Source organism: Halichoerus grypus, chromosome 15, assembly GCF_964656455.1.
Source record: "Halichoerus grypus chromosome 15, mHalGry1.hap1.1, whole genome shotgun sequence".
NCBI lineage: Eukaryota > Metazoa > Chordata > Mammalia > Carnivora > Phocidae > Halichoerus > Halichoerus grypus.
In genome coordinates, this window is record NC_135726.1 from 48,668,991 (window position 1) to 48,695,945 (window position 26,955).

Below are 26,955 nucleotides of genomic sequence, written 5' to 3' on the forward strand. Positions count from 1 at the left end.
CCCGGTGGGCGGAGGCAGAGGGGGAGCCAGGGGCGGGGAAAGGGTTGCCCGAAGTCTGGGAGGGAGAGTAGGAGGCTGGGGAGCAAGGAAGGCGGCCGCTGAGCAGAGCCGGCGAGGGGGCCCCCGCCGTGGCAGGCGGGCAGTGCCAAATCCGGGGAGCCCGGAGCTGGGGGGGAGGGCCGGGGACAGCCCGGCCCTGCCCCCTCCCCCGCAGGGTGCCCAGCAACTTCTGAGGAAAGTTTGGCATCGTTTGCGTGGTGCCCCGAGGATGGGCAGGGTCCTGCTGGCCTGGTGCTTGGCGCTGTGCTGCTGGGGGGGCGCGGCCCCCAAGGGTGAGTGATGGGGGTCTGTCGGGGAGGACCACCCGGGGCTGGGCTGGGGCAGGAGGGAGCAGAGTGGGGGTGGATGGCAGGTGTTGGGGGGAGTCTGGGCTGGCTCGAGGAGCGTCTTTGGGACAGCAGAGAGGGAGACAGGGAGGCACCGAGTCAAACGGAGAGAGGCCAGGGAGAGAAAGGGGCTCAGAGAGGAACTGGACAAGAAACAGAAACTGGGAGGGTCAGAGACGGAAAGAGGTGGACACAGAGGGAGACAGACAGACAGAAAAGCTGGGGGCCAGAGTGGGGCTGGACTTGACTCGGGGAGCCTTAGGGAGAGGGGCTGAGCTGGGGGCTGCCCCGGAAGGAATCTTCCAGAAAGGAGTACGAAGTCAGGCAGTGTGATGAGGAGGGCTCCGGAGCTCTAGGGGAAAACCCTCGTCACTGTCACCCCCCCACTTGTCCTTACCCCATCACTGTCTGCTCCATCTCTGGGGCGGGGGTCTCTGGCGCTGGTTCTAGCTCCACCATCTCTGTAGGGCTTCATTTCTCTGTCCCGGTCTCCGACTTTCTCTCTCCCTACTTTCTAGGTGTCTCTATAATGTCTCTCTATCTCTGTCTCTGTCTCTCTGTCTGTTTGCCTCGGTGTCTCTCCTCCAACATTTTTCCCCTCTCAGGGTTATCTCTCTCCTCATCTCTCATCCTCTGTGTCTCTCCGGTCTCTGTCCCTTGCTGTCTCTGACTCCTCATGCCTGACTGTCTGGCTTCTATCTGTGTCTCCTTCCCTGTTTCTCTCTCTCTCTCTCTCCTCTCCCTCCCCACCTCTTTTTCTTCCGCACCATCCACCAGCCCGATCTGTCAAGTCTCTAGAGACCCTAAGGGTGGGGGGGCAGGGGCTGGCCCTACCGGGCAGTCTGGGGCGTGGGAGGCTGCCAGATCCCCGGCCTACTTCCCAACCAACCAAGGGTCGGGGCCCCTAGGAAGGATGGAGGACGGACCCCAGTCCCCTGGGAAGGCTCCCATCCTCCCCCAAAGCCTCCACCCTCCACCCCCCCCACCCCCACCCCCCCCCGCTGAGGTCACTTTACAACTATGTGGGCCTAAGGGCCTGGCAGGCTGGGAGGAAAGCAGGGGTTCCTAAGCTAACTCTTCCCCATCTCCCCCAGGCGCACAGGCTGAAGCAGACCCCTTTGTGGGGAGTCCAAGGAATATCACCGGTGCCCGGGGACTCATGGGGGCCCTTCGGTGCGAGCTCCAGGTTCAGGGGGAGCCCCCCGAGGTGACCTGGCTTCGGGACGGACAGACACTAGAACTGGCGGACAGTACCCAGACCCAGGTGCCCCTCGGTGAAGACGGGCAGGATGACTGGAAAGTGGTCAGCCAACTCAGGTGCCCAGCCTCCCCCTGACCAGCCGCATCCCTCCTGATCCCTGTCCCCCCACCCCCACCCCCACCCCTGACCTCCATCCCATGGTGGGTGAAAAATTATGGGCAAAAGCCCCACCTGGGCTGGAACCCCAGTGAAGCCCCTCGTTAGCTGTGTGGCTTGGAGCATGTGATGTAACCCTAGGTTTCACTTTCCTCTTCTGTAAAACGAGTTAATAATAGTACCCACTTCTTAGCTCTGAGAAGTTTCTAGGCCAGACCCCCCCCTCTTTCAGTTCTGATGACCCCCACCCAGTGTCCAGCACAGACCCTGAACCTTTCTGTCTCTCCTCTTGCCCTGTTAGAATCTCCTCCCTGCAGCTCTCGGACGCGGGGAGGTACCAGTGTGCCGTGGTCCTGGGAGGAAAGACCTTCATATCCCAGCCTGGCTACGTTGGGCTGGAGGGTGAGCCCTGGGCACAGAGGTCGTGGGCAGGCAGGAAACCTGAGTGGTCAGAGGGTGCTGGAGAATTCAGGGGACATGCAGCCTGGGAGTGTCAGAGACCCTTAGCGGGTCGGGAAGCTGGGGAGTCTCAGAATTACTGGGGGCAGGCCTGGGTGAGATGATATGTCCTGGGGGAGAAAACATCTTGGGGGTTGTGACATGTCCTAGGGTCAACATGGTTGGGGTAGGACATTCTGGGGATCGGAGGTACAACTTAACCCTCTCCCCAACCCCTGGGAGCCTCGCTTTCCTCACTGGGATTCAGAAGTCCCATGGGTCAGATGCTGGTGGGGGAGTCAGGTATTGGGATCGTGTGTTCTTGGGGTAGAGGCCTGAGGGGTTGGACATCTGAAGCAAGTTCGGGTGTCCTGAGAGATCAGACCTAGGGGTCAAAGAATCTGCAGCCGCAACATCCTAGCAGTGAGTCAGACACCTGGGGGCCTCAGAGGGACCTCAGCAACTACCACGCCCCCAGGCCTGCCTTACTTCCTGGAGGAGCCTGAGGACAGGACTGTGGCTGCCAACACCCCCTTCAACCTGAGCTGCCGGGCCCAGGGACCCCCAGAGCCTGTGGACCTACTCTGGCTCCGGGACGCTGTCCCCCTGCCTCTAGCCACGAGCCATGGCCCCCAGCAAACGCTTCGAGTTCCAGGTAAGTCCGGGGATGTGCTCAGCCTAGAGGGCCAGGCAGGATGGGAATGGGGAGCAAGGGAGGCTTTTGTGCCCCTGTGTGAGTGTCTGCCTGTCCCTCTGTCCTTCATTGTCTCTTTCTGTCCCTGTCTCTCTCTCTCTCTCTTTGTCTGAGTCTCTCTGTCTCTGCATCTCTGTCCATATCTATCCCCTCGTTTCTCTCTCTATGCTTTCTCTGTCTCTTTCTGTCCCTCTGTCCTCTGACTCTCTGTTTCTCTGTCTCTTTCTGCTTCTCTGTGTGTGTCTATCTCCCTGTCCCTCTGTCTCTCTTCATTCCCCCCAGCCTATCTGAATAGAATTCTTTGTCCCTGGTTTCCTCTGAGCTGTCCCATGGCCCAAATGTGTGTGTGGGCCTGATGCCCCTTTGTCAGCCCTTGACCCCAAGCCGGGCACCGGAAGCAACCAGGCCCTCCTCTCCTCCACCTCCTTCAAACTGCCCACTTCTGTATTGGAAGAGCTTCCCTGTGGGGACAGAGCTGAAAGCAGAGAAAGAGGAGAAAGTGGAAGACAGAGAAGGACAGTTACAGGGAGAGAGAGAAAGAGAACAAGAGACACAGGAAGGGACAGACCACGGAGGTAACCTAAGATGGAGAGAGACAGGACAGGGAGGTCTGAGTGACAGCAGAAAGTCTCTTAGCTTCAGGGTGACCATCTCCTTCTGCACCACAGAGATGGGGCAGGACCTAGCTTGGGATCACAGAATGGTCAGAGGCAGCGCTAGGGCCCCTGGACACACAGGTTTCTCCCTCAATGAGGAAGGAGGGATGGAGGAACACAGCCCGGGGAGGATCAGTCAGAGGGAAGCAGCTGGACCCTGGAGGGCATCAGCTTCCAGCAACCCCAACCGGAGACCTCCATCTGCTGGGATTGGGGGAGGGGAACTCCTGCCTGAGGGTCTCCCGGGCTAGAGGGAGGTGTCCACATTCTCAACATTCCGGGGGCCCTGAGTGTGCAAGGAAGAGGTTGGTGAGCATGCCAGCCCCTAGAGGGGTGACTCAGGCCCGTGGCTCAGGGGTCTGAGTCAGCCTGGTGGGACCCTGGAGATGGGAAGGGAGAGGGGGATGGGCCACCCAGCCCAGCCCAGGAAGAACTTGGGGGCGGGGGAGGGGCAACAGGCATGAGAGGGCCTGTGTGTGTATCAGTGTGTGGTAGAGCTGGAGGGGGAGGGTGCCTGTGTGTGTGTTTCAGTGTGTATGTGAGGTCTGGCTGTGTATGTATCCATGTCCCTCTGGATCTGGGTCTCAGTGTGTCTGTCAGCATCATCCTCCTTATTGGGTTGTGCGTGCTTTAGGGAAGGCCAGCTTATATGGTGTTTCGTGTGTGTGTGTGTGTGTGTGTGTGTGTGTGTGTGTGTGTGTAAGAATACCGGTGTCAGCCTGGTGTCTGTCCTCCTTTGTGTTTGCGTGTTCCCAGCTGTGACTCACTGCGTAAAGGTGGGGTGTGTGTGTGGGGGGGCGGGGGAGATGGCAGAGTGAGGGGAGGCAGTGTTTTGTGGCGATTTTCCATACAGCTCCCTGTGGAGAAGTGACAGTGTCCCCTCGCAGGTGTTCATCTATGGGTGTGAGTGTGTCTTGGTGTGGGCACCTGTTCGCTGGTGGAGGCAGGATGTATCAGTGGACGACTTGGTGTTCCTCGGTGTGTTTCCACCGACTGTGGCTGTCCGTGTGTATCTGTGTCCTTGCGTGTCTCTGTGGTTTCCGTGTCTAGGTCCCAAGGTGAGGGTGTTGGTCTGTGACTCTCACATGGACCCCATATCTGCGTGTGTGTGTGTGTGTGTGTGTGAGAGAGAGAGAGAGAGAGAGAGAGAGAGAGAGAGAGAGAGATTCACAGCAGGCAGTAACGACTCGCTCCTGCTTCTGTCCTGTCTCCCCTTGTATCAACCCCAGCCCTGATTGTCTCTGGGTAGATAGACTTACCAACCACCGTGTGTGTGTGTGTGTGTGTGTGTGTGTGTGTGTGTGTGTGTGTGCCACCCCTATGCGCATGACAGCTTTGTGTCCCCATCAGTGCTTACACAAGAGTGTGTTTTTGTATAGTCTGCATTTCCCTAAGTGTCCGAAGCAACCTGAGTGTCCAGCTGTGTTTGTTTGCAAGCAAGTCAGCTTAATTAACCTTATTCACGTCCAGGTGCGTGTCTGTTGGGCCGCTTCAACCTCAAGGTCTGTGTGTTGCTCGGTGTGTGTATTTCAGCACGCGGGGTTGGGTGCTGGTCAGTTTCAGCGGGGGCAGGACGTTGCGTTGCTGGGTGTTCGCAGTCCACGAACCCGTGGTTGGTTGTGTGTTTATGTTTGTGGACATATATGTGTTTCTTTGTGTATGTATGTGTATCAGTGTCGCCCCTGTGTGTAGATACCCGCAAGTCACTGGGTGGATATTGGTGTCACTGCGTGTTTGCGACAACATCAGCCCCTAATGTAGCTTAGCCAGTGCCCCGTTTTCTGTTTTTGGGCCAGTAACGGCCCCTGTGTGTTAAGTGTGATTCATTGTGTGTGCGCGAGGGTGGGGGTTGGTGCCGTGTCAAGGAATTCTGTCCGTTTGTGTGTGTCCGTCCCTCCGTCTGACTCAGGGCGTGCCCCCTCTCCTTCCATCCCTCTGATTCCCTCGGAAAAAGCGCGGGGGAGGGGGGAGGAGGAGCGGGAGCGGAGAGAGGGACAGTGCATCTGGAAAGCACATCTGGAGTGGGCCCGCTCCAGTCGCGGAGGGAGAGCCCGCCGGAGGGGAGGCGGGTGTCCCAGGCCCCTCCATCCCCGCTCTCCTCGTCCTCAAGGTGCGCGCTGAGGCCAAGCACGGGGGATCCTGGGCCGCGCGCGCCCCCCGGCCGCCGCCGGAAGTGCCGGAGCGGGAGGGGGGCGCCCCGGTGACTCACGCGGGGGCAGGAATGCTGCGGTCGGAACAGGACCCGGCTCCAGAACTCCCTCCCGCCCCGGGGCTCCTCGGGCGGGCAGCGCCAGCCCCCGCGCGGTGACCCTGGCGGGCCCCCACGTGCCAGGTGGCTGGACGGGACCCAGGCTCCCCGCCCCCTCCGGCAGCCGGCCCGGGGCCGTCCTGCCCCTCCCCCGCCGGCGGGGGCTGCGGCCGGGCACCTGACCTTGGCTGTGAGCTGCCGCCTGGGCAGCGGAGCTGGGGAGCTTCCCTGCCCACCCCCTTCCGGCCTCGGCCGACTTTCCTTCATTCCACTCCCTCTGCCGACTGACGAAAGGAAACTTTGTGTCTGCGGGTAGACGGTGGTGGTGGTGGGAACACGCACGCCGACCGAGCAGGAGACACACACACAAGCCTGCAATATCCCTAGACACACACACAACTGCAGTCACACGTGCAGACTCAAGACTTGGTCCTCTTACGTCCTGTCACCTGCACACTGTGTGTGTCTGTATTTCCCTGTGTGTGCATCTCCGGGTGTTGTATAGCTGCGTGTGCTGTGTGTGTGTGTCTGTGTTTGTCTCTCTACTTGTGTCTTTGTGCGTGTGTGTGTCTGCCTGTGTACCCACCACCACAACACTGGGGAGGGGAGGCAATCTACCCCCAGACACCCAGAAATACTCAAGACACATACTGGGGAGCTTGGGTGGCTCAGTGAAGCGTCTGCCTTCGGCTCAGGTCACCATCTCAGGGTCCTGGGGTCTATCCCTACTTGGGGCTCCCTGCCCTCTCTCTCTGTCTCTCAAACAAATAAATCTAAAAAAAAAAAAGACATATTAAGTCACTTACCCATGGAATTACACAAGCTCATATTTCTACATACATACCCAGAAACACTCGTGGATACGCAAAGGCATACACATAAAGTCATTCACTCGTTTAACCAGCATTTATGGAGCACCTACTGTGTGCAAGGCCATCGTGGGCCCTGGGGCATACAGCAGGGGACAGAACAGACAGAAACCCCAGCCCTCCTGGAGCTGACATACAGCGGAGTTGACAACCAGTGAGCAAGACATACAGGTGACAGGTAAAGTATGTTGTGACGAGAAGAGCCAAAGAGGAAAAGTAAAGCTGGGGAGAGGTTAGACATGGACGTGAGGTCCTGGCTCTGAACAGGGCGGCCGGGGACAGAGTGACAGAGAAGGTGAGGTCTGAGTCCCAAATGTGAAGGAGGACGGGAGGGAGCCATGTGCACATCTGTGGCAAGATAGAGAGAACAGAAATGCAAAGTTCCCGAGATGGGAATGTGTCTGATGCCTGAGTTCCAGAAACACCCAGGGGCCAATGGCTGGGCGGGGGGCGGGGGAAGGGGGACGGGGGTTGGTAGGAGCTGAGCTTAGAGCTTATAAAGGAGCAAACACCTTAGCTTGACACACACCCAGGAGGGCCTGTTTCTTAAGTGTGTGTCTACTAGGGTTACATGCTTCTACGTGTGTCTGTGTGGGTCAGTGTGATCGTGTCTGTGTTTGTGCAAGTATGTGATTGTGTGTGTGTGTGTGGATGTGGATGTCTGTGTGTGTGCCCGTGTGTGTCTGCATGTGTGTGTGTGTGTGGTGGGGCATTAGGATTGAGGCCACCAACCTGTCCTTGTGGCTGGGGATGGAGGCCTGTGTTCCCAACTCATCCCGTCCCCTTCAAGCAGGTGCCCGTGTGGGCCACACTGATTGTCAGGCAGGGCATGGTGGGAGGTGGCCCAGCATGGCCTGGGAAACCCTCCTTCCCCTCTCTGACACTGGGCCTCTCCTTCTATGACTCCCAGGCTTGAACAAGACGTCTTCTTTCTCCTGTGAAGCCCATAACGCCAAGGGGGTCACCACATCCCGCACGGCCACCATCACAGGTGACAGGAAAGGGTGCTGGGGAGCTGGGTGTCAGAGGGTGTGGGGTCTGGGCCAAAGGTCAGAGCTGGGGTAGAGGGCAGGGGGGCTGGGGGGGGAGGAGCTTTGGGCAAAGGCCCCCCCCAGGGTCAGTCCCTCCCCTCATCTCTCCACAGTGCTCCCCCAGCGGCCTCGCGATCTCCACCTGGTTTCCCGCCAGCCCACAGAGCTGGAGGTGGCTTGGACCCCAGGCCTGAGCGGCATCTACCCCCTCACGCACTGCACCCTGCAGGTGAGACCTCAGACTTTGCTCAGCCCTCCTTCCGCCACACGTAAGCCGCCAGCCCCATCCTGGGAAACCAGCCCTTCCCAGCCATTCCTGCGTTGAGAGGCAGTAGGAGCCTCGAGTGACGCCAGATGTCCTGGCTTCAAATCCTGACTCCGCCAGCAGTGGCTGCAGGAGCTTGGGCCCATGACTTAACCTCACTGGACCTCAGTCCTCTCATCTGTAAAATGGGCAGATAAGCTTGTTGTAAGAATTCAATGAGTGAATGCCAGGAGCAACCTTAAAATAGTATCTGGAACACAGGAAATGCATAATAAACTATCAGCTGTTTTAACTTTTATTTTTTTTTTAGGATTAGTAATATTGACTCTGGCCAGAGTGGGAATCCTGAGACAGCAGGGCTCAGAGCCATCTCTGTCACCACCGGGTACCCACAGCCCTGTGCTTCTCCCATCCCAGCCCTGATCACTCTGGGTTGTCACTGTCTGGGGGTGAGTCTGTCTCCCCACCGGACTGGGAGCTCTGGGAGGGCTGGTCCTGGCCTGTCTCAGTCGCCACTGGGTCCTCACGATTACCCAGCGCAGAGTCAGACCTAGAGTAGGACACGTTTGCTGGAGGAGACCTGAAATGCTCTAGACCCAGCCTGGGGCACCAAAGTCGTATGTATTCTACGCTAAGAAAAACAAACGCAGATCTCTGAATACGAGACCCAGTCCTGGCCTGAAGTTCTTTGAGATTTGGAAGTTGGAGTGAGGGTGGGACAGTGCCTGCCACGACAGATGACAATAATTAGTAATGACCAGCTTTTATGGAGCGTCAACTCTGTGCTGGGCCTTATGTGGTGGCTTTATGCACACCCCTTTGTGTGTTCATGGAGCAGGGTCTGTGGAGACACCCGCTTTCCAGATGAAAAAACTAAGGCTCAGAGTAGTTAAACAACCTCGCCAAGATCGCAGCCGGGAAGTGGCCGAGGTGGGATTCGAATCCTCATCTCCCCAAACCCAACCAGCCCCCCTCACCTCCTTAGAGACCATTCAGAGCCAGCGCTTGATTAAGTAGGAGCTGTCATTCTGGTAATTACGTGCCCTGGACATTATCTCATCCACTTGTCATTTTAACCCTAGAAAATAATCTGCGAACCTTCCCGTTTCCAAGGTAGGGAACTGAGGCCCAGAGAGGGGAAGTGACCTGCCCTCCCCATGGGCTGAAAAGGATAAAACTGATTCAATCCCCAAGGCTGGGCCCACTTGGGAGACCTCAAATGCCAGGTCAGGCATCAGATGTCCCCCCCCAACCCACATGCGTCCAGTGCCCAAGAAAAGCAGAAGTGTGACCTCTTACTTCTCCAGGGCTCACTTCCTGCTGTGCTTGGCCTGGGGCAGGAGGGTTCAAATGGGAGGGTCACAGGGAAAAGAGAAGTGAGAGTGAGCACCAGGAGGCTGACTGTCTGGACCTAGGTCCCTGTGTCCCCTTTGTCCCAGCAGAGGTTCCCCTTCTCATCTGTCACTGCAGGTCAGAGAGCAGGCATGGGACAGCTCCCCCAGCTCCCCCATCCTGTTACCCACCATCTGCCCATGCCCTCCCAGGCCTCGTGGTGGGATCCTCTCCCCACAGGGGTCTGTGTGACTTTGGGCAAGCTGCTGAACCTCTCTGGGCCTCTGTTTCCTCATCTGTAAAATGGGAATGAAAAAAGAAGGTGACCTCAGAGGGTGGCAGTAAAAAGGCTGTGGGTTCATCCAGGATTGCACTTGCCAGGGTGCATGATACAGAGTCGGCACTCGAGAAATGCTAGCTGTTCATAGGCTGTGCACACCCACTTACGTGCGGCATGTCATTAAGCCTCAAACCCTGCCAGGTAGGGGCTCTTGGATGCCCGTTTTCCAGAGATAGGAATGGAGACTTAGAGAAGTAAAGACACCCACTCTAGGTCACACAACAAATGATACCCAAGCCAGGACTTGGATATCCAAGATCCTTTGGGTGCACACCCATAAGCAGTAAACTCCCTCCGAACACGCGGTGTGGCAGTGTGGTTGGGTCTCTGGGTTGCTCCGCAGGGGCTGGGGGCGGGGCGGGGACCGGCAGCGTCTTTGCCGTGTGGGGCTGTGATGTGTGGCTGTAGAGGGTTTGTGGTTCTGTGTGGCAGGGCTGTAGAGATGTCTTCCCCCGCTGTGGCCCCTGCCATGCTGATCGTGCTATTCCCGGGGACCAGGCGAGCGTCCCAGCTTGGGACGCTGTGTAGGACATGCAGTTTGACCCTTGCAGCCCGGCAACCTCTCACACACACACACACAATAATAACAATAAACACTCAGTGTGCACAAGCTCTTCTAAATGCTTACAAGCATCAATTCAGTCAACCTGCAAGTTAGGGAGCCATTGTTATTATCCCATTTAACAGATGAGGAAACTAGGGCAGAGTGCTAGAGTCTGGTAGAGGCTGGAACTCAACCCCAGATCCAGCATCTGTGCGTAGTACTAAGCTCCACTGCTTCTCTGAACAGAGGAGAAATATTGTTACTATCGCCGATGTTCTTTTTTTTTTTTTTAAGATTTTTATTTATTTCTTTGAGAGAGAGAGAGTGAGCACAAGCAGGGGGGAGGGGCAGAGGGAGAGGGAGAAGCAGGCTCCCCGCTGAGTGTGGAGCCTTACGTGGGGCTCGATCCCAGGCCCCTGAGATCATGACCTGAGCCGAAGGCAGATGCTTAACCGACTGAGCCACCCAGGCGCCCCAAGGCAAAAGTTTTGAAGACAGGTTGGGGTTTAGTTTCCAGCTTCATCAGTGACAAGCTGGTGACCTTGGGCAAGTGATTCCATCTCTCTGAGACTCACTGTCCTCATCTGTAAGTGGGGATGCGCACGGTACCCACACACAGGGCTGAGGTCAGGGTCAAATGAGTTTTCAGATGTGTAAAGGGCTTTTCTTTTTTATTCAGATATACATGATGTGCATAATCTTTGGTGTACTCCTAGATTGTTAAACACGAATATCACCCGTGTCACCACCCTCCAGATCACCACCCACCAGCTCCCCACAAGGATCCCTCAGCTCCCAGAGGTGCCCACCCTTCTGACCTCTCTTGTAAGATATTGCTTTGCCTGTGGTTGAGTGTCATTGTCATCTTACTGATGCTGACCACCTGCCATGTGCTATGCAGCTTGTCCGACATTCAGCCTTTAGGTGGTCCTGGAAGGCATTCACTCCTCCAAGTGCGCATGTTCCAGATGAGGAAACAGGCTCAGAGAGGGAAAGTCTTGCCAGAGGTGGCTTTTGCAAGTGATGACAGAGCCACATCGTGCAACTGGGGGCTCTTCTCACTTTGCAAATGCAGGTGCCCGTGTTACACCAGCATGGAGCTCATACACACACACACACACCCTTGCAGAGTTGTATCATCACCCTGGGACCACCACCACCAACTTGTGTGACCCCCTCTTGAGATTTCATGGCTGTCCCGTCCTCACGCCCCATCCCTCTCCCCAGGCTGTGCTGTCAGACGATGGGGTGGGCGTCTGGCTGGGAGAGCCAGACCCCCCAGAGGAGCCTCTCACCTTGCAAGCGTCCGTTCCCCCTCACCGACTTCGGCTGGGTAGCCTCCATCCTCACACTCCTTACCACATCCGGGTGGCCTGTACCAGTAGCCAGGGCCCCTCACCCTGGACCCACTGGCTTCCTGTGGAGACACCAGAGGGAGGTAAGAAGGGGCTGGTGTGAGGCAGACGTTGCTGCTCGCCTCAGTGCCACCCCGAGCATCTCCTATCACCCATTAACCCCATGTGGCCTCAGTCCTTCCCGCCCAGCCCCGGACTCCTCAGTGTGGCCCCCTGGCATCTCTCCCAGTCCTCTTCCCTATGCTTCCGCTCATGGGAGGCCTGCACGAGGTGCCCACGCTCATGCCCTTTGCACCCTGTCCCCGCTTCCTGGGAACAGGGGAGGGGGTCAGGAAGAGGTGGGGGTGCCAGCTTCCCCTCTCCCCTGTCCTCCAGTGCCCCTGGGCCCCCCCGAGAATGTTAGCGCTATGCGGAATGGGAGCCAAGCCCTCGTGCGTTGGCAGGAGCCAAGGGCGCCCCTGCAGGGCACCCTGTTGGGGTACCGGCTGGCCTATCGAGGCCAGGACACCCCCGAGGTGGGTGCTGCTGGCGGGGCTGGGGCGGAATGGCTGGGAGGAGGGAGATGGGGAGGGGATGGCAAGGCAGACAGGACAGTGGTGCGGGTTGGGGTAGTACGAGATCATACTGCACCTAGGAGAGCACATTCTGGGGAGGCTTAAGGGGTCCGGGGAAGTTCTACGATTCTATAGCAGATAATCGTAGAACATCTTGAAGAACTGGTGACTTTTCCTAATGGGCGCAAAGGTGGTCTTGGAGCTAGCAGCACCCTGGGTTGGAGAGATGGGGTGGGAAAGGGGGTGGGGGGCTAGGAGGGGATAGAGGAATGTGGGTTGAAAGATGAGGGTTCAGTCCCTCCCTTGCTAGCACTTGACGATGGGCGATAAATGAGGCAAAGCCCCGGTCCCGGTGGAGCTGATGGTGGAACGGGCATGGGGATGGAGAATGGAGGTGGGGTGGTGGCAAGGGATGAAGCTTAGGAGGAGGTAGGGGGCAGGGGCTGCACGGGAAGTGGGGGCTTTGAGAAAGATGGGGACTTGAGGCTGAGGGTGAAGTCTTAAGAGTTAGGGGCGGGTTGGGGGGCTCTACCCTGATGCTACATCCGGACGTCCTAGGTGCTCATGGACATAGGGCTAAAAAGAGAGGTGACCCTGGAGCTGCGGGGAGACGGGACTGTCCCCAACCTGACGGTGTGTGTGGCAGCCTACACTGCCGCTGGGGATGGACCCTGGAGCCTCCCTGTGCCCCTAGAGCCCTGGCGCCCAGGTAACTCCACGGTCTTGTTCAGCCCTCTTCAACCAATTCACAAGGACCCTGTCTCGCGCAGATACCCCTGACTTGCTCCCTGCACCTTTCAGTGTTACTTACCCCAATCTAGGCTCTTTTCCCACCCGGAAGCTTAACGGGAACCTCACCCATGTCACATCAGTCTTACCCTCTCTGAGTATGTCCTGCCTCTGTCCTTTCTCCTCACAGGACAAGGACAACCAATCCACCAACTGGGTAAGGCTTCGCACCCTCTCTCCTCCCTCCTTTCCCTCAATGCCCACTGAGGACCCCATCACCACAAACATACCCATTGCCATTGCTTTCATGTTTCTCAAACTCATCACTCTAATCTTCTACTTCTTGGGTTTGTGTGGTCCTTGATGGAGTTACCTGGAATGGCCCCGCACATTGTAGGTACTCAATGAATGGTGGATGGATGGATGGATGGATGGGTGGATGGATGGATGGATGGATGTGGGATGGATGGATGGGCAGACAGATGAGTTATCCCCTTCAAATCCATGCCTCTCAAATATTTCTCCAGCAATTCTCAAACATTCCTTCTACACCCATTGTACCCTCTTAGTACTATTACAGCTCACCTCTTGTGACTCTACCTTAGGTATTCCTTACGTGCCTTCCTGCATTTCTTTGCATACCCTTTCCACACTAATCCCAGCCTCCTTTCCCTTTCATCCTATTACAATCCTTTGTTCCTCACCCATGCCTCCAAAACCCAGTGCACACCCACAATTCTCATTCACAAACTCTGCATACTTTTCACACCCTCACCATATATCCCACATTGCAAATACTGGGAAGCTTTGGGTTGACACTATCCCACACTCTTCAGTTCTCCTTGTACACCCATCGATACTCCTCACCCCTTGCCAATCATAACCCATTCCCACTGTGTACCCACCCACACCAAACTCCTGGTACACTCAGCATGTACCCATTCCCACCTTTTTACACACCATTTCAGCCCATCCCATGCCCACACTCCTCTCACACCAGAGTTACATCTTTATTAAATCACTACTCACTACTTGTATCCAAAATTCCTTGACTACTCCTCACTCACATACCCCAAACTCCTTGAACACTCATCTGACATTCTGTGCACCCTTCTTTGCATATGTATTTCTCTCCCATCCTTCGCTTTATGGAAACCCCTCCATCATCAGCGCACACTCCTCAAGACCATTCCTTGGCCATTTGTCCACAAGTCTCATACTCCTTGCGCACGCCCCACACACACATCCTACACTCCACGAATTCTCTCCCCCGCCCACCTGTTTTCCACACCTAAGTCCATCTCCTTGGATAAGTGAATGCACCCTACCACATGCCTCATTAGATATTTCCACATCTGTCTCCCTCTAACATCACATCTTTGGGGCCTGGGGAGCAGGATCCAGGGCTTCCCCCATGACCTGTGTGCCATACTCCCTGACAGTGAGTGAGCCCCCAGCCCCTGCCTTCTCATGGCCCTGGTGGTATGTACTGCTGGGAGCAGTTGTGGCCGCCGGCTGTGTCCTCATCTTGGCCCTGTTCCTCGTCCACCGGCGGAAGAAGGAGACCCGCTATGGGTGAGTTGGAACTACGTAAGTAAGGAGGCTTGTGTGGACTGGGATGGAGAGGCTGGAGTCAGGGGGACCATGAGGAGGCTGGTGTGGGACAAGAGATTTCCAAGAATCAGAATGAGATCAAGGGTCTGGGTGATGGATGGAAGGCAGAGGGTAGAAATCCAAGACATGCTCAGCAAATGCTGGAGGGGAGGGCGGGCAGGGCTTGGGGTTAGGGTGGTGTTCACTTTCACTGCTGTCAGAAGGAGGGGGTTGCCCCTGGTTCTGCCCTGCCCTCACCTCCTGCCCATTCCCCCCAGAGAGGTGTTTGAACCAACAGTGGAGAGGGGTGAGCTGGTGGTCAGGTACCGTGTTCGCAAGTCCTACAGTCGCCGGACCACTGAAGCCACCCGTAAGTGAACCTCACTCCTCCCCACCCTGGTGGGGGGATGACGAGTGTAGAGATTGGGGCCTGCTGGGCTTCTGTTGATGCATGAACCAAAAGTTTCCAAAAACCTTGGAATGCTAGGACGTTAGAACCACAGACCCTAAGAACAACAGAACTGTGAAACCACACAGACCCTTAGAATAATAGGGTCTTAGACAAAAAAATCATAGACCAAATCTCAGAGCCACATGATCCTAGAACAATGTAATGATGATGATGATAAATATAACGATGATGGCAATGAAGGGGACAGGATGGTAGGATGAGTGTGAAGCCAGTGATGATAGCCAACCCTAGCACTTCCTATGTGACAGGAGCTACACATGTCATTTAATTGAATCCTCACGACAACCCAATGAGGTAGGTACGTCACCCCACCCCCCACTTCATAGATGAGGAAGCTATGGCAAAAGAGTGGTTAAGTAACTTCCTCAAGACCACACAGCTTGCAAGTTGGACAGCTGGGCTTCAAAACCAGGTCATTTTGCTCTGAAGTCCATCCTTGAACTGCCTCTTGGAATTATAGTATGTTAGAGAGATAGAGTCAATCTTGGATGAAACAATCACAGGCTCAATACTATAGACCCTTAAGATCTTGAAAACCATAGGCTCTTAGAACTCTAGACTCTCTCTAAGGCTGTGGAGTTATGGAGGGTCCCAGCTCTGAAGGGACCTCAGAGGCCACCTCGTCAAATGTCTTCATCTTTCCAGCTGGGAAAGCTTAAATCCAGAAAGGAAAGGGACAGAGTGATGTCTCTCCCCAGCACACCGTGAGAAGGCTGCCGGGGCCCCCGGGAAATATCAGAAGGGGCTGGGAAAGACATTTATTTAAGAGGAGCAAGAATAGGAAACAAGGAGGTCATGGTGCTCTAGTAGAGTAACGTGCAGCCGAGGTTCTCAGAGTGTGAGTCGGGTCCCAGGGGGCCCCTGAGACCTCTGCAGGGGGTCCATGAGGTCAAAACTATTTTCATAATAATTACAAGATGTTATTTGCCCTTTTACACTCCCGTTCTCTCACACGTGTTCCGTGGAGTTTTCCAGAAGCTAATACGTGATGATGTCATCACTCTGTTGGTTGATGAATGCGTGCTCGTTTTTTCTTGTGTTTGAAAGATCTATCCATTTTAACTTTGAATACACTAAGTGTTGATCTATATAAGCCCCCTGAACAAAAGCTCTTTGCTGTCCTCAGTAATTTTAAGAATGTGAAGGGGTCCTGAAGTTTGAGAACTGTTGCTATAGGGCAATGAAAATAAATTACAACTACGCACGATGGGGCACCTGGGTGTCTCAGTCGTTAAGCGTCTGCCTTCGGCTCAGGTCATGATCCCAGGGTCCTGGGATCGAGCCCCGCATGGGGTTCCCTGCTCCGCGGGAAGCCTGCTTCTCCCTCTCCCATTCCCCCTGCTTGTATTCCCTCTCTCGCTGTGTCTCTCTCTGTCAAATAAATAAATAAAATCTTTAAAAAAAAACAACAACTATGCACGAGAGCTATATTATGGCTATCTCATAGACACCGTGTTGAGTGAAAGAAGCCAGACACAAAAGAGAACATAGTATATGATTCCACGTTGATAATAATATCTCCAAACAGAGAAGGCCAATCTATGGTAAGAGAAATCAGGAAGGTGGCCACTCTTGAGAGGGCAGGTCATGGTCTGTTCTTGACCTGGGTGCTAGTTACACTGTTGTCTTTGCTTTGTAAAAATCCACTGAGTTGGGGCGCCTGGGTGGCTCCGTTGGTTGAGCGTCCAACTCTTGGTTTCGGCTCAGGTCATGATCTCATGGGTCGTGAGATCGAGCCCCGTGTGGGGATCCCCACTCATCGGGGAGTCTGCTTGAAGATTCTCTCCCTCTGCCCCTCCCCACCCCACTCACGTGCACACTCTCTGTAGAATAAATAAATCTTTTTAGAAAGTTGGGGGTGGGGAGCACCTGGGTGGCTCAGTCTGTTAAGCAGCCAACTCTTGATTTCAGCTCAAGTCATGATCTCAGAGTTGCGAGATTGAGCCCCGTGTCGGGCTCCACGCTCAGCAGGGAGTCTGCTTGGAATTCTCTTTCTCCCTCTCTCTCTGCTCCTCCTCCCGATCTCGCATGTGGGAGTGTGTGCTCTCTCTCTCTCTCTCTCTCAGAAAGAAATCCCTGAGCTGCTCCCTTATGATTTGTGCAAATTATAATTCAATAAAAAGTTGCTAAAAATATTTTTAGCAACTGGTATGGCAGAACACTGACTAATCGGGGTGCCCAGTGGTGCAAGACTATGTTCCAGGCTCTAACCCTTCAGCTGCTGGTTTGGGAGGAGATTCAGGGGGTCTACAGGAGGAGCTAGGGTGGGATGTGTGCTCAGGGCAGTAGCTGGTTTTGAATGAATGCAGAAATATTTCAGTATTTTAATAATGGGCACATCCCTCTTGACATCCAAATGTCTCCTGAGTGTCAGCCCTGCTCCATGGCTCTGTCCACCCTCCCCCCCCGCCCCATGCAGTGAACAGCCTGGGCATCAGTGAAGAGCTGAAGGAGAAGCTTCGGGATGTGATGGTAGACCGGCATAAGGTGGCCCTGGGGAAGACGCTGGGAGAAGGTGAGTCTGCCCCATCTCCCCCAGCACATTCCCCTGAACCATGAAGTCCTTCACTTCTCCACCCATACCCAGTCACAAGAAATCAAGAAATGCAGTCCCCACAAGCCCCCCTGAGGTCAATGTCTCCCTCCGGTCCCCTGCAGGAGAATTTGGAGCCGTGATGGAGGGCCAGCTCAACCAGGATGACTCCATCCTCAAGGTGGCTGTGAAGACAATGAAGAGTGAGTCTGAGCTTGCATGTCTGCTCAGATGGGACCTCCACCCCCTAACCCTAGGCCTTTTCCCTATGCCCCTAACTAGGCAGGAGAGCAGAAAAGCGGGTAGCAAATTAGCCCTGCCACAGAATCTCAGGGTTTCCAGACAGGAAGTGGAGTCCATGCTAGGTACTTCGACAGAAGGAATTTAATATGGGGAGGTTTACTACAGAGGTGCAGGAATGACTGGGAGCAGTGAGGATGGAGATTAGCGGGAGCAGTGAGGATGGAGATTAGCAGCAGCAGTACGTTACTTCCACCCCAAGGCGTGAAGGGCAGAAGGAGGAAGTGGTGTTACCAGAGCCCACAGCCAGGGACTCCTGGTGGGATTTGGGATTGCAGATTTAGAGGCTGCCTTGTGGGAGCTTGAAACACACAGCCACCATCGAGGCAATGCTGGAAGCAGTAAGGGACAGGGTGAAATACCCTGACTTCTCCTTCTCCGCCCGCCCACCTGCCGGTCTCCCATCAGTGGTTCCCATTGGCAAACTCCAACAGGAAAACAGTATGAAAGGGGGCCTGGGAAATGTAGTTTTTGGGGACCAGCCCCCTGTGATACCTAACAGAACAGGGGAAGGTCTGGAACGAGGCACACCTGGCTTCATCATTTATCAGCTGTGTGATCTCAGGTAAATGACTCTCCCTCCCTGAGCTGCATTTCTTCATCTGGAAAAAAAAGAATCATAATATTCTTACCTCCTAGGGTGAGCTGAAGCACTTAATGCTAGGGGTGGTATGTAGTATGTGCAATTAATGTGGACTGCGACTATATTATTTACGTCGTCAGAGAGGGTGGGAGCCAGTCTAGGGTCACACAGCACAGGAAGTCCAGGGCCAAGTCCTTTCCATACAGGGAAGAGGCATTGAGGGTCAGGCTGCAGCTGGTGGTGAGGGAAGAAGGATCCTTTCTCTCAATCACTGGGGCGAAAAGCTTGGGTTATAGAGTCATCAGTGTCTCCCCATTCATTCATTATTGAGCACTTCTTATGTCCCCAGTTATGCTCTCCACTTAGGTTTGAGTCCCAGCTGTGTGACCTTGGGTGAGTTGCTTTGCCTCTATGAGCCAGTGTCCCGAGTTATAAAAGGAGTAATCGTATGGATCCCCAGGGAAGCCGCCTAGCATGGTGTGTGCACCTGGACCTCAGAGCTGGCCCACCTGGCTTTCACTTCTGCCTCTCCCACTTGCAAGCTGTGTGTGCTCTTAGGCAGATTCCTTAACCATCCCGTGCCTTGGTTTCCCCATCGTTAAAACAGGGAGAATAATAGTTGCCCGTCAGAGAGTTAAATGAGTTAATATATGTATATATAAAGTGCTGAGTGCAGCACCAGGTACTTAGTAATCATTTTGATGAAGATGATGATGATGATGAAGGAGAGGAGGGGAGGAAGAGTCCTCCCTCCCCTCCTCTCCTCCTTATCCACCTTCCTCTCTCCCCCAAGTTGCTATCTGTACAAGGTCGGAGCTGGAGGATTTCCTGAGTGAAGCCGTCTGCATGAAGGAATTTGACCACCCCAACGTCATGAGGCTCATTGGTGAGGGAGGGGCAGGTTTAGGGAGTCTCCAGGCTCCATGGAGGCCACTCCAGAAGGAAGACCCCTCCCTCTGGCACTGGGAAGATCAAACTTCCAGGCTCCCTGCTCCCCGCCCTCCCTCAGAGTCAGCAAGCTCTCCCCCCTCCTTCTTTCCCTCAGCTTGGAATGTGACCTCTGACCTTTCCCAGAAATAGCTGAGGTCCCCAGGAGGGCTCTGGAAACTTCCCTGGGAACAGGGCTGGAAATGGCTTCTCTGAAGCTTGGTCCTTGCCACCGCCCCCACCCCCAACAATTTGGAAGCGAGATTTGAGGGGGAGGGAGAGACAGAGCTGAGGGAGGGGATGGCTTCCCCTCCTGCCCAGCTGGAGTGACAGGGCTGCCTGGGGGTTGGGGGGGCAGGTGTCTGTTTCCAGGGTTCCGAACGAGAGGGCTTCCCAGCACCCGTGGTCATCTTACCTTTCATGAAACATGGAGACCTGCACAGTTTCCTTCTCTATTCCCGGCTCGGGGACCAGCCAGTGGTGAGGGACATTTACTTGTCTGGTTCACAGGTACTAGTTGAGCACCTGTCAGGTACCCAGCACCACTCAGACACTGGGAAGACCATGGTGACCAAGAGCTTGCTCTCATGGAGTCGTCTGCCAGTGAGGGCACCAGGAAATAAATAAGTTAACAAATAAATGAGCAAGAAAACTTTAAGTGCTAGGAAGGAAAGAGAGTCAGATGAACCACAGAGAAGCCAGGCAGTTAGTTTGGGTGGACAGAGAAGGTCTTACTGAGGAGGTGACCTTGAAGGAAGAGCCAACTGGCAGGAAGTGGGGAGATCGGGGGGGGGGGGGGGAAGCAGTCCTGGCAGAGGGCACAGCACACAGGCAAAGGCTTAGAGGCCGAAACAAGCATAGTTTGTCTGAAAACCAGAAAGGAGACCCCTGGCTGGAGCGTAGGTAGCATGTCCAGGGCAAGGACAGTAAGAGATCAACTTGGACGGGAAGGCAGGAGGGGATTATATAGGGCCTTGTCGGAAAGAGGTTGGATTTACTTCTTGGAGCCATGGGAAGCCACTGCAGGGCAGAGATAGGCACACACAGGAAGGGAGTGAGGGAGGAGGAATGGATCTCAGGGACTCTGCTGACCTCTACCGCCCCCAGTTCCTGCCCACTCAGATGCTGGTGAAATTCATGGCAGACATTGCCAGTGGCATGGAGTATCTGAGTACCAAGAGATTCATACACCGAGACCTGGCCGCCAGGAACTGCATGTGAGTGCTGAGCCTTCCACAGACCCCCCTGCCCCCCGCTGTCCCCTCCTCAGGGGAGCTGCATCCCTCCTTTCAGGATGGAAGAGGGGTCTAGACACACATACCCTCAGGCAGGCCAGAACCCAGGACTGGGATAGAGAGGTCAGCAAGGGGATTGGAGAAGCCTTCCTGGAGGAGGGGGGCCTGGAACTGAGATCCTGGAGGCGTATTTGGATGTGGAGAGAGGAGAGGCAAGAGGGTGGGCTCAGTGGGCGGCATGAGGTGAACAAAGGGGCAGAGATGACCAATGACAGTGGGGACATTGAAGCCTCATCTCTGTCCCCCTCCATGCTGAGTGTCTTGCCTGGGGCTGCCCGTAGGGAGGGGCCACATCGAATAAGGGGACCAGACACCCTCCCCACACCGCCCAGCCGACAGACATGCCAGAAAATAGGCCAGACTTAGGTGAGGATGGTGCATGTATATATAAACACAGGCTTCGACTATTAGTTTCATTACAATATGAACTCAGAAACTGGAGCTGGAGAATCGGAATCTTTTTCAAGATGTGTAAACATTCGCAACTCTTGGGAATATGAACGTTTCTTTGTTTTCCCCCAATTCTTTATGTGGAAAGTTGAAAGCCTTGTACAGTGGACGCCCATACACCGTCCTGGTGGAGATTATGCCATATTTGTCCTCTCTTCTCTGTCCTTCTCTCTTTCCTCAACCACTTCAAAGCGAGTTGCCAAGGTGGCAATGCCAGACCCCTAAATCTTCAGTATGTATCTCCTAAGAATGAGGACTTACATGTAAATGATTACAGTTCCATTGTCACACCTAAGAAGATTAACCATAATTCTGCAACATAACTTCATATCCATCCAATCCATATTCAAATTCAGTTGTCCTCCGAAATGTCTTTTAGGGCTGTTTCTTTTTTGCCCCAAATCAGGATCTATTCAAGGTCCCCCCACTACATTTGGTTGCTATGCCCCTTTGGGCCTTTTTAATCTGGAATAGCGTCCCCCACCACCACTTTTTTTTTAAGATTTATTCATTGAGAGAAAGTGTGTGCATACGTGCCGGGGGGAGGGGCAGAAGGGGAGGGAGAGGGATAAGCAGACTCTGCAGTGAGTGTGGAGCCCTACAAGGGGCTCAAAGCAGGGCTCGATCTCAGGACCCTGAGATCATGACGTGAGCTGAAACCAAGAGTCGGACACTTAACCGACTGAACCACCCAGGTGCCGTGCCCCCTTTAATATTTTTACAGCATATTCTTTTGGAAGAGACCATGCCCGTTGTCTTGTAGGATATGACATATATGTCTGTTTCCTTGTGGTGGCATTTGCCTCGTTCCTCTATTCCCTGTATTTCCTGTTAAGTGGAAAATGTATGTAAAGGCTTCAATAGATTCAGTCAAAATGGAACTTCCTTTCCTTCTGCAACTTGGGCTGATCCTAGGCAAGCCCCCTATGAAATAATGACACTGAAAATCAGAGTAGACAACCCATTGTAATGCACCTGTTGCTTTTTTGTTAAGTTAAAATATTGAGGGGTGCCTGGCTGGCTCAGTCAGTGGAGTGTGCGACTCTTGGTCGCCAAGTTGTGATTTTGAGCCCCATGTTGAGTGTAGATATAACTTAAAAAAAATTTTAAGGGGTGCCTGGCTGGCTCAGTGAGTAGAGCATGCAACTCTTGATCTCGGGCCGTTGAGTTCAAGCTGCACATTGGGCATGGAGCCTACTTAAAAAATAAATAAATAAAATCTTTTTTTTTTTTTAAAGAAAGTTCTTGGGGCACCTGGGTGGCTTAGTCAGTTAAGCATCCAACTCTTGATTTCAGCTCAGGTCATGATCTCAGGGTTGTGAGATGGAGCCCCACGTTAGGCTCTGCGCTGAGTGTGGAGCGTGCTTAAGATTCTCTCTCTCCCACTGCCCCAACTCTCCCTTAAAAAATAAACAAAAGAAAAGGAAAAAAAAAAGTTCTTTGAAAAAAAAATTTGAAATACTTCCTTACCTAGTTGGCAACTGGCCACTACCCCAAGCCTCCCACCCTCTTCACAGCCACCAGCCTGGATGCCTAAGCATCACTCTTCTCTGCCTCCCTGCCATGATCCTCTGGACCCTCCCTGGACCCAGCAGTTGAAGGGTAACTCCTGCCATATGAGGGGCCTCTGGGGTCTCTTCTGATTGGTCACTGCCCAAGCCCATCACCCTGGCTAGAACTCATCAATTCTTAAAAAAATAGAATCCCAGAAACTCAGATGCAAAAATTAGAGAATCTTCTATTAAAGCAGAAAAGCAAGCAAAAGCAACCCATGCTGTTAGAAGTGAAGACTGTGAGGGTGCCTGAGTGGCTCAGTCGGTTAAGTGTCCGATTCTTGGTTTCGGCTCAGGTCATGATCTCATGGGTGGTGGGATCAAGCCCCACATCCCACATCCTGGCTCCGTGCTCAGCAGGAAGTCTGCTTGAAGATTCTCTCCCTCTGCCCCCCCCCAAAATAAATAAATAAATAAACAAATAAAAGAAGAAAGGAAGATTATGGCTTCCCTTGGAGGGCTAGGAAGGAGGACTGGTAATGTAATGTGTTTCTTTCTTTCTCATACTTAAAAATAAAAATCAATGTATATTTTACATACACTAAGACACACCTTATGTGTCCAGCTTAATGAATGTTTACTTGTCTATAGACTCATGTAAACAACCAGTACTGGATCAAAATAAAGAACATTTCTAGGCCCTGGCAGGCTCCCTAACGGACTTCCCAGTCACTGCCCCAAGAGAAAACCCTTATTCTGGACTTGAGTCACCTGTTCTTAAATGTCATGTAAATGGAATCATGCAGTTTGTACCCCTTTGTGTCTGGTTTCGTTTGCTCAGTGTGATGCTTTTGAGGTTAGCCCATGTCTCTGTACATATTGGTTAGTTCCTTCTTTTTCTGTGCTCTGTGGTATTCCTTATCCAGATGATGTTCCACGATGTTCTGTTTCTTAATCTGGGTGCCGGTTACATGGGTGTGTTTGTGAAACTTCATATGGAGGGAACAAGACACGACACATTTCCCTTCAGTCTGGGGTTTACAGATGCTCACCCCCAAGGAGGACAGCCAGAGCGGGAGATGAAGATGTGTCTGAGAGGGAGGGCAGGCTTCCTGGTGGAGGGGGCAGTGCGATCATCCCGTTCCTCTCCCCGTTCTGGGCAGGCTGAATGAGAACATGTCCGTGTGTGTGGCGGACTTCGGGCTCTCCAAGAAGATCTACAACGGGGACTACTACCGTCAGGGACGCATCGCCAAGATGCCAGTCAAGTGGATCGCCATCGAGAGCCTGGCTGACCGTGTCTACACCAGCAAGAGCGATGTGGTAGGTGCCTCCCTGACAGGAGAGGGGGTCAGTGACCTGTTTGTCTCACACTGCAGCTGGGAAGCACAGGGGCCTAACCGCAGGGGTTAGGCATGTTTGGGCGTGTGGTGGGCATCTGTGAACGGTGGTGTGGACACACTGGGGAGATGCACAGGTCCACGTGTGCATGGTGGCAGGTTCATACGAGGGACGTGTGGACAGTTTAGGTTGGGAGAGGCGGTGGTATGTATATGTGTGTACAGCCAGGGTGTGGAGGGTGACACACGAGACCCTGTGTCTGTCTGTGAAGTGTGTAAATGTGTGCGTGGATGAGCACGTCTGTACGTGCACAGAAGTGACCTCTGTGAGCATGTCTCTGCGCTGGCATTGCTGTGAAGAGCTATGAGACACCTGCTAAGGTAGCTGCGGACACGTGAGCACATAAATGTGGGTGTACCCATGAACCCATGTGTTTGGGGGTGTCTTTGTGCAGGAGAGACCCTCTAATTCTCTCCCCTCTGCCCCCCACAGTGGTCCTTCGGGGTGACGATGTGGGAGATTGCCACGCGGGGCCAAACCCCATATCCCGGAGTGGAGAACAGCGAGATTTATGACTACCTGTGTCAGGGAAACCGGCTGAAGCAGCCTGTGGGCTGTCTGGATGGACTGTGAGGATCCTCAGGACCCCACCCTGCCCCCTGCCCCATCCCAGATTTCACTCCAAAACCCTGAGCACCCCCACATGGCCTCAACCCTCTAAAACCTGCACAGAACCCCTCAGACTGTTGAGGAAGCCACGCTGAGACCCCCACCCCCCAAATTCTAATTCACCCCAGACTTCTGAGCTCCTGCGCTTCCCCCAATGCTCTTCAACACTGAGGACCCTCTGCCAGCCCTCCAGTTTGCCATCTTAAGCTTCTCCAAACTCACGGGTCTCCTCTGAGATATCCTCAGGATCCTCTAGGACAGAGCTTATCAAACTTTGCTGTCTCACAGCACACAGAGGAGAGCAGAATGTTCATCCAGCGCTTTGAGGGCAAAGTCTGCTCTAGCAAACCCTCACTAGAACACCACCTGATACCCAGAGAGCCTCCCCAAGACCCTTTCCAGCTCCCGAGTGTCCCAGGATCCCCCTTCGGAAACTCTTGAGAATTCCCAAATCCCAATGGAAGCCCCCAAACTGCTCATGGTTCCTTCCAGTTCCATGAAATGCCCGCAAACTCCCAGAATGCTCCCCTTCTGAGCTCCTGCTCAGTCTCCCATCCCTCACTTTGCTGCCCTAGGTATGCCCTGATGTCCCGGTGCTGGGAGCTAAACCCCCGTGACCGGCCAAGTTTCTCAGAGCTTCGGGAAGATCTGGAGAACACGCTGAAGGCCCTGCCCCCTGCCCAGGAGCCTGACGAAATCCTCTATGTCAACATGGATGAGGGTGGGGGTCATCCTGAACCACTTGGAGCTGCTGGAGGAGCTGACCCCCCAACCCAGCCTGACCCTAAGGATTCCTGCAGTTGCCTCACCGCGGCTGAGGTCCATCCTGCTGGACGCTATGTCCTCTGCCCTTCTACAGCCCCTGGCCCCACCCTGCCCGCCGACAGGAGCTCCCCAGCTCCCCCAGGGCAGGAGGATGGAGCCTGAGACAACACTCCACCTGGGACTCCCTCTCAGGACCCAAGCTAGGCACTGCCACTGGGGGAGCCTCGCCCCCCAACTATTTCCCCACTCCAGGCCTCACCCCCAACTACAGCCTTCTCTTCCTACCTATTCTGCTTCCATCCCAGACAGATCCTCTCTCTTCTCCATGCCTCAGTGTCCCCAGGTGTAAAAGGAAGGGGTTGGGCTGCAATCCCTAGGGGTCCTCCCAGTTCTAGCATTCCAAGATTCTGGATTCTAAGGTTGAAAGAGTCTAGATGCAAAGGTTTGAGGTTTCAAAGATGCTATTAGTCTTCAGCTCTAAGGACCTAAAATCCCAAAGTCTCTAATTCTAAAGCGCTGAGGTTCCAGACATGGAAGTTGCAAGGCCTATATTCTAAGGCTCTGAGAGTCTGTGGCTCGAGATTTTTCTGGTTCTAGAATTCTTGATACAGCCCGCAAGATTTTACGTTCTGAAGCTCTAAGATTCTAGTTCTAGGATCTAAGGCTCTATGATTCTAGATTTTGTTATTCTAGGGTTCTGAGTCCTTAGCGTATAAGATTCTAGATTCTACAATTCTAGACACGGAGGTTTTAAGGCCTAATGTTCTAAAATTTGAAGTTGTAAGCCTCTTAGATGGTAAATCCTTGGGCTATAAGACTCTACATCATAAGGCTTCCAAGATTTTATCTTCTCAAGTTCTAAGATTCTAATAATGGTTAATTATAAGTTCTAAGGCTTTATGATCCTTCAAACTCTTATTATGAGATTCTGGATCCTAAAGAGCTAAGATTCTAGAATCTGCAATTGAAAAGTTCTAAGAGTCTAAAGATGGAGGTTCGAAGGTCTAATGTTTTATGATGGGATGTTCTAAGACTTAGTCTAAGAACCTAGATTCTGTGTCTAAGATTCTAGACCATATGCTTCAAGATTCTAGATTATTAAACTCTAAGATTCTACTGTTGTTCTGTTCTGTGTTCCAAGACACTCTAGACTATTGGTCCAAGATTCTGGATCCTTAGCATCTAAGGTATAAGACTACAGTTAGTTGTAACTAGCTAGATACCAAAGTTCTAATCATTTCTAATGTTGGACACATTTAGGTTCTACACTGCATTCCACCTTTCTAGGGTTTTAGTGAAGGGTCCAAGAATCCACAGTTCTAAGTCTTAAGATCCTAGGCACTGTAGTTCTACGATTCAAACGTTGTCAGGTTCTAAAGGTCTACAGGTCTAGAATTGCAGGGTATGATTCTAAGGTTCTAATCTTATAGTATTCTGTGTGACTCTCCCCTTCTGAGCCACCTCTGCTTCCTCCTCCCCTCATGTGGGGGCATGCCTCCTCTCAAGCCTGTGCAGTAACGCATTAGGGATGCCTCCTTTCCCCAGGAGACAATTTCCCTCCTTTTGGTCCATGCTGCCCCCCTGAGCCAATCCCTCAAGCCCCCTTGTACAGAGGTGTGGACTCTGGCACCTCTAGAGGGGCTCAGATCACATAAAACTTTATAACCACACTTCTGTCTCCTCTTGTTTCCACTCAGCTGTCATGTGGCCCCTCTCCCTGGCAGCTCCGTTTCCCC

General features: G+C 53.7%; 1 protein-coding gene across 3 annotated transcripts; it reads left to right on the forward strand.

Moving 5' to 3' along the window:
* Positions 1 to 26,889, forward strand: AXL (AXL receptor tyrosine kinase). Of its 3 annotated transcripts, XM_036094867.2 has the most exons (20): positions 2 to 332; positions 1,481 to 1,703; positions 2,045 to 2,145; positions 2,660 to 2,836; positions 7,559 to 7,639; positions 7,793 to 7,908; positions 11,388 to 11,598; positions 11,891 to 12,030; positions 12,628 to 12,778; positions 12,989 to 13,015; positions 14,241 to 14,373; positions 14,670 to 14,761; positions 17,283 to 17,378; positions 17,522 to 17,599; positions 19,073 to 19,165; positions 19,565 to 19,686; positions 20,314 to 20,423; positions 23,608 to 23,767; positions 24,278 to 24,414; positions 25,030 to 26,889. In XM_036094867.2, exons 1-20 carry the CDS (start codon positions 269 to 271, stop codon positions 25,379 to 25,381), a joined length of 2,664 nt encoding a protein of 887 aa, XP_035950760.1. In that variant the 5' UTR covers positions 2 to 268; the 3' UTR covers positions 25,382 to 26,889. The 3 variants fall into 3 exon arrangements, with proteins under 3 accessions (XP_077919908.1, XP_035950760.1, XP_035950761.1); XM_078063782.1 differs by lacking the exon at positions 12,989 to 13,015 and having other exon boundaries at positions 1 to 332; XM_036094868.2 differs by lacking the exons at positions 11,891 to 12,030; positions 12,628 to 12,778 and having other exon boundaries at positions 136 to 332.
* The last annotated feature ends 66 nt before the right edge of the window (positions 26,890 to 26,955 follow it).

What these genes read in the sequence shown, in the direction of transcription:
- AXL (XM_036094867.2), top strand. Translation starts at nt 269, where the DNA reads ATGGGCAGGGTCCTGCTGGCCTGGTGCTTGGCGCTGTGCTGCTGGGGG. An exon ending in TCACGCACTGCACCCTGCAG is followed by an intron (nt 7,909 to 11,387) that starts GTGAGACCTCAG and finishes CCCTCTCCCCAG; the next exon opens with GCTGTGCTGTCAGACGATGG. An exon ending in AAGAAGGAGACCCGCTATGG is followed by an intron (nt 14,374 to 14,669) that starts GTGAGTTGGAAC and finishes CATTCCCCCCAG; the next exon opens with AGAGGTGTTTGAACCAACAG.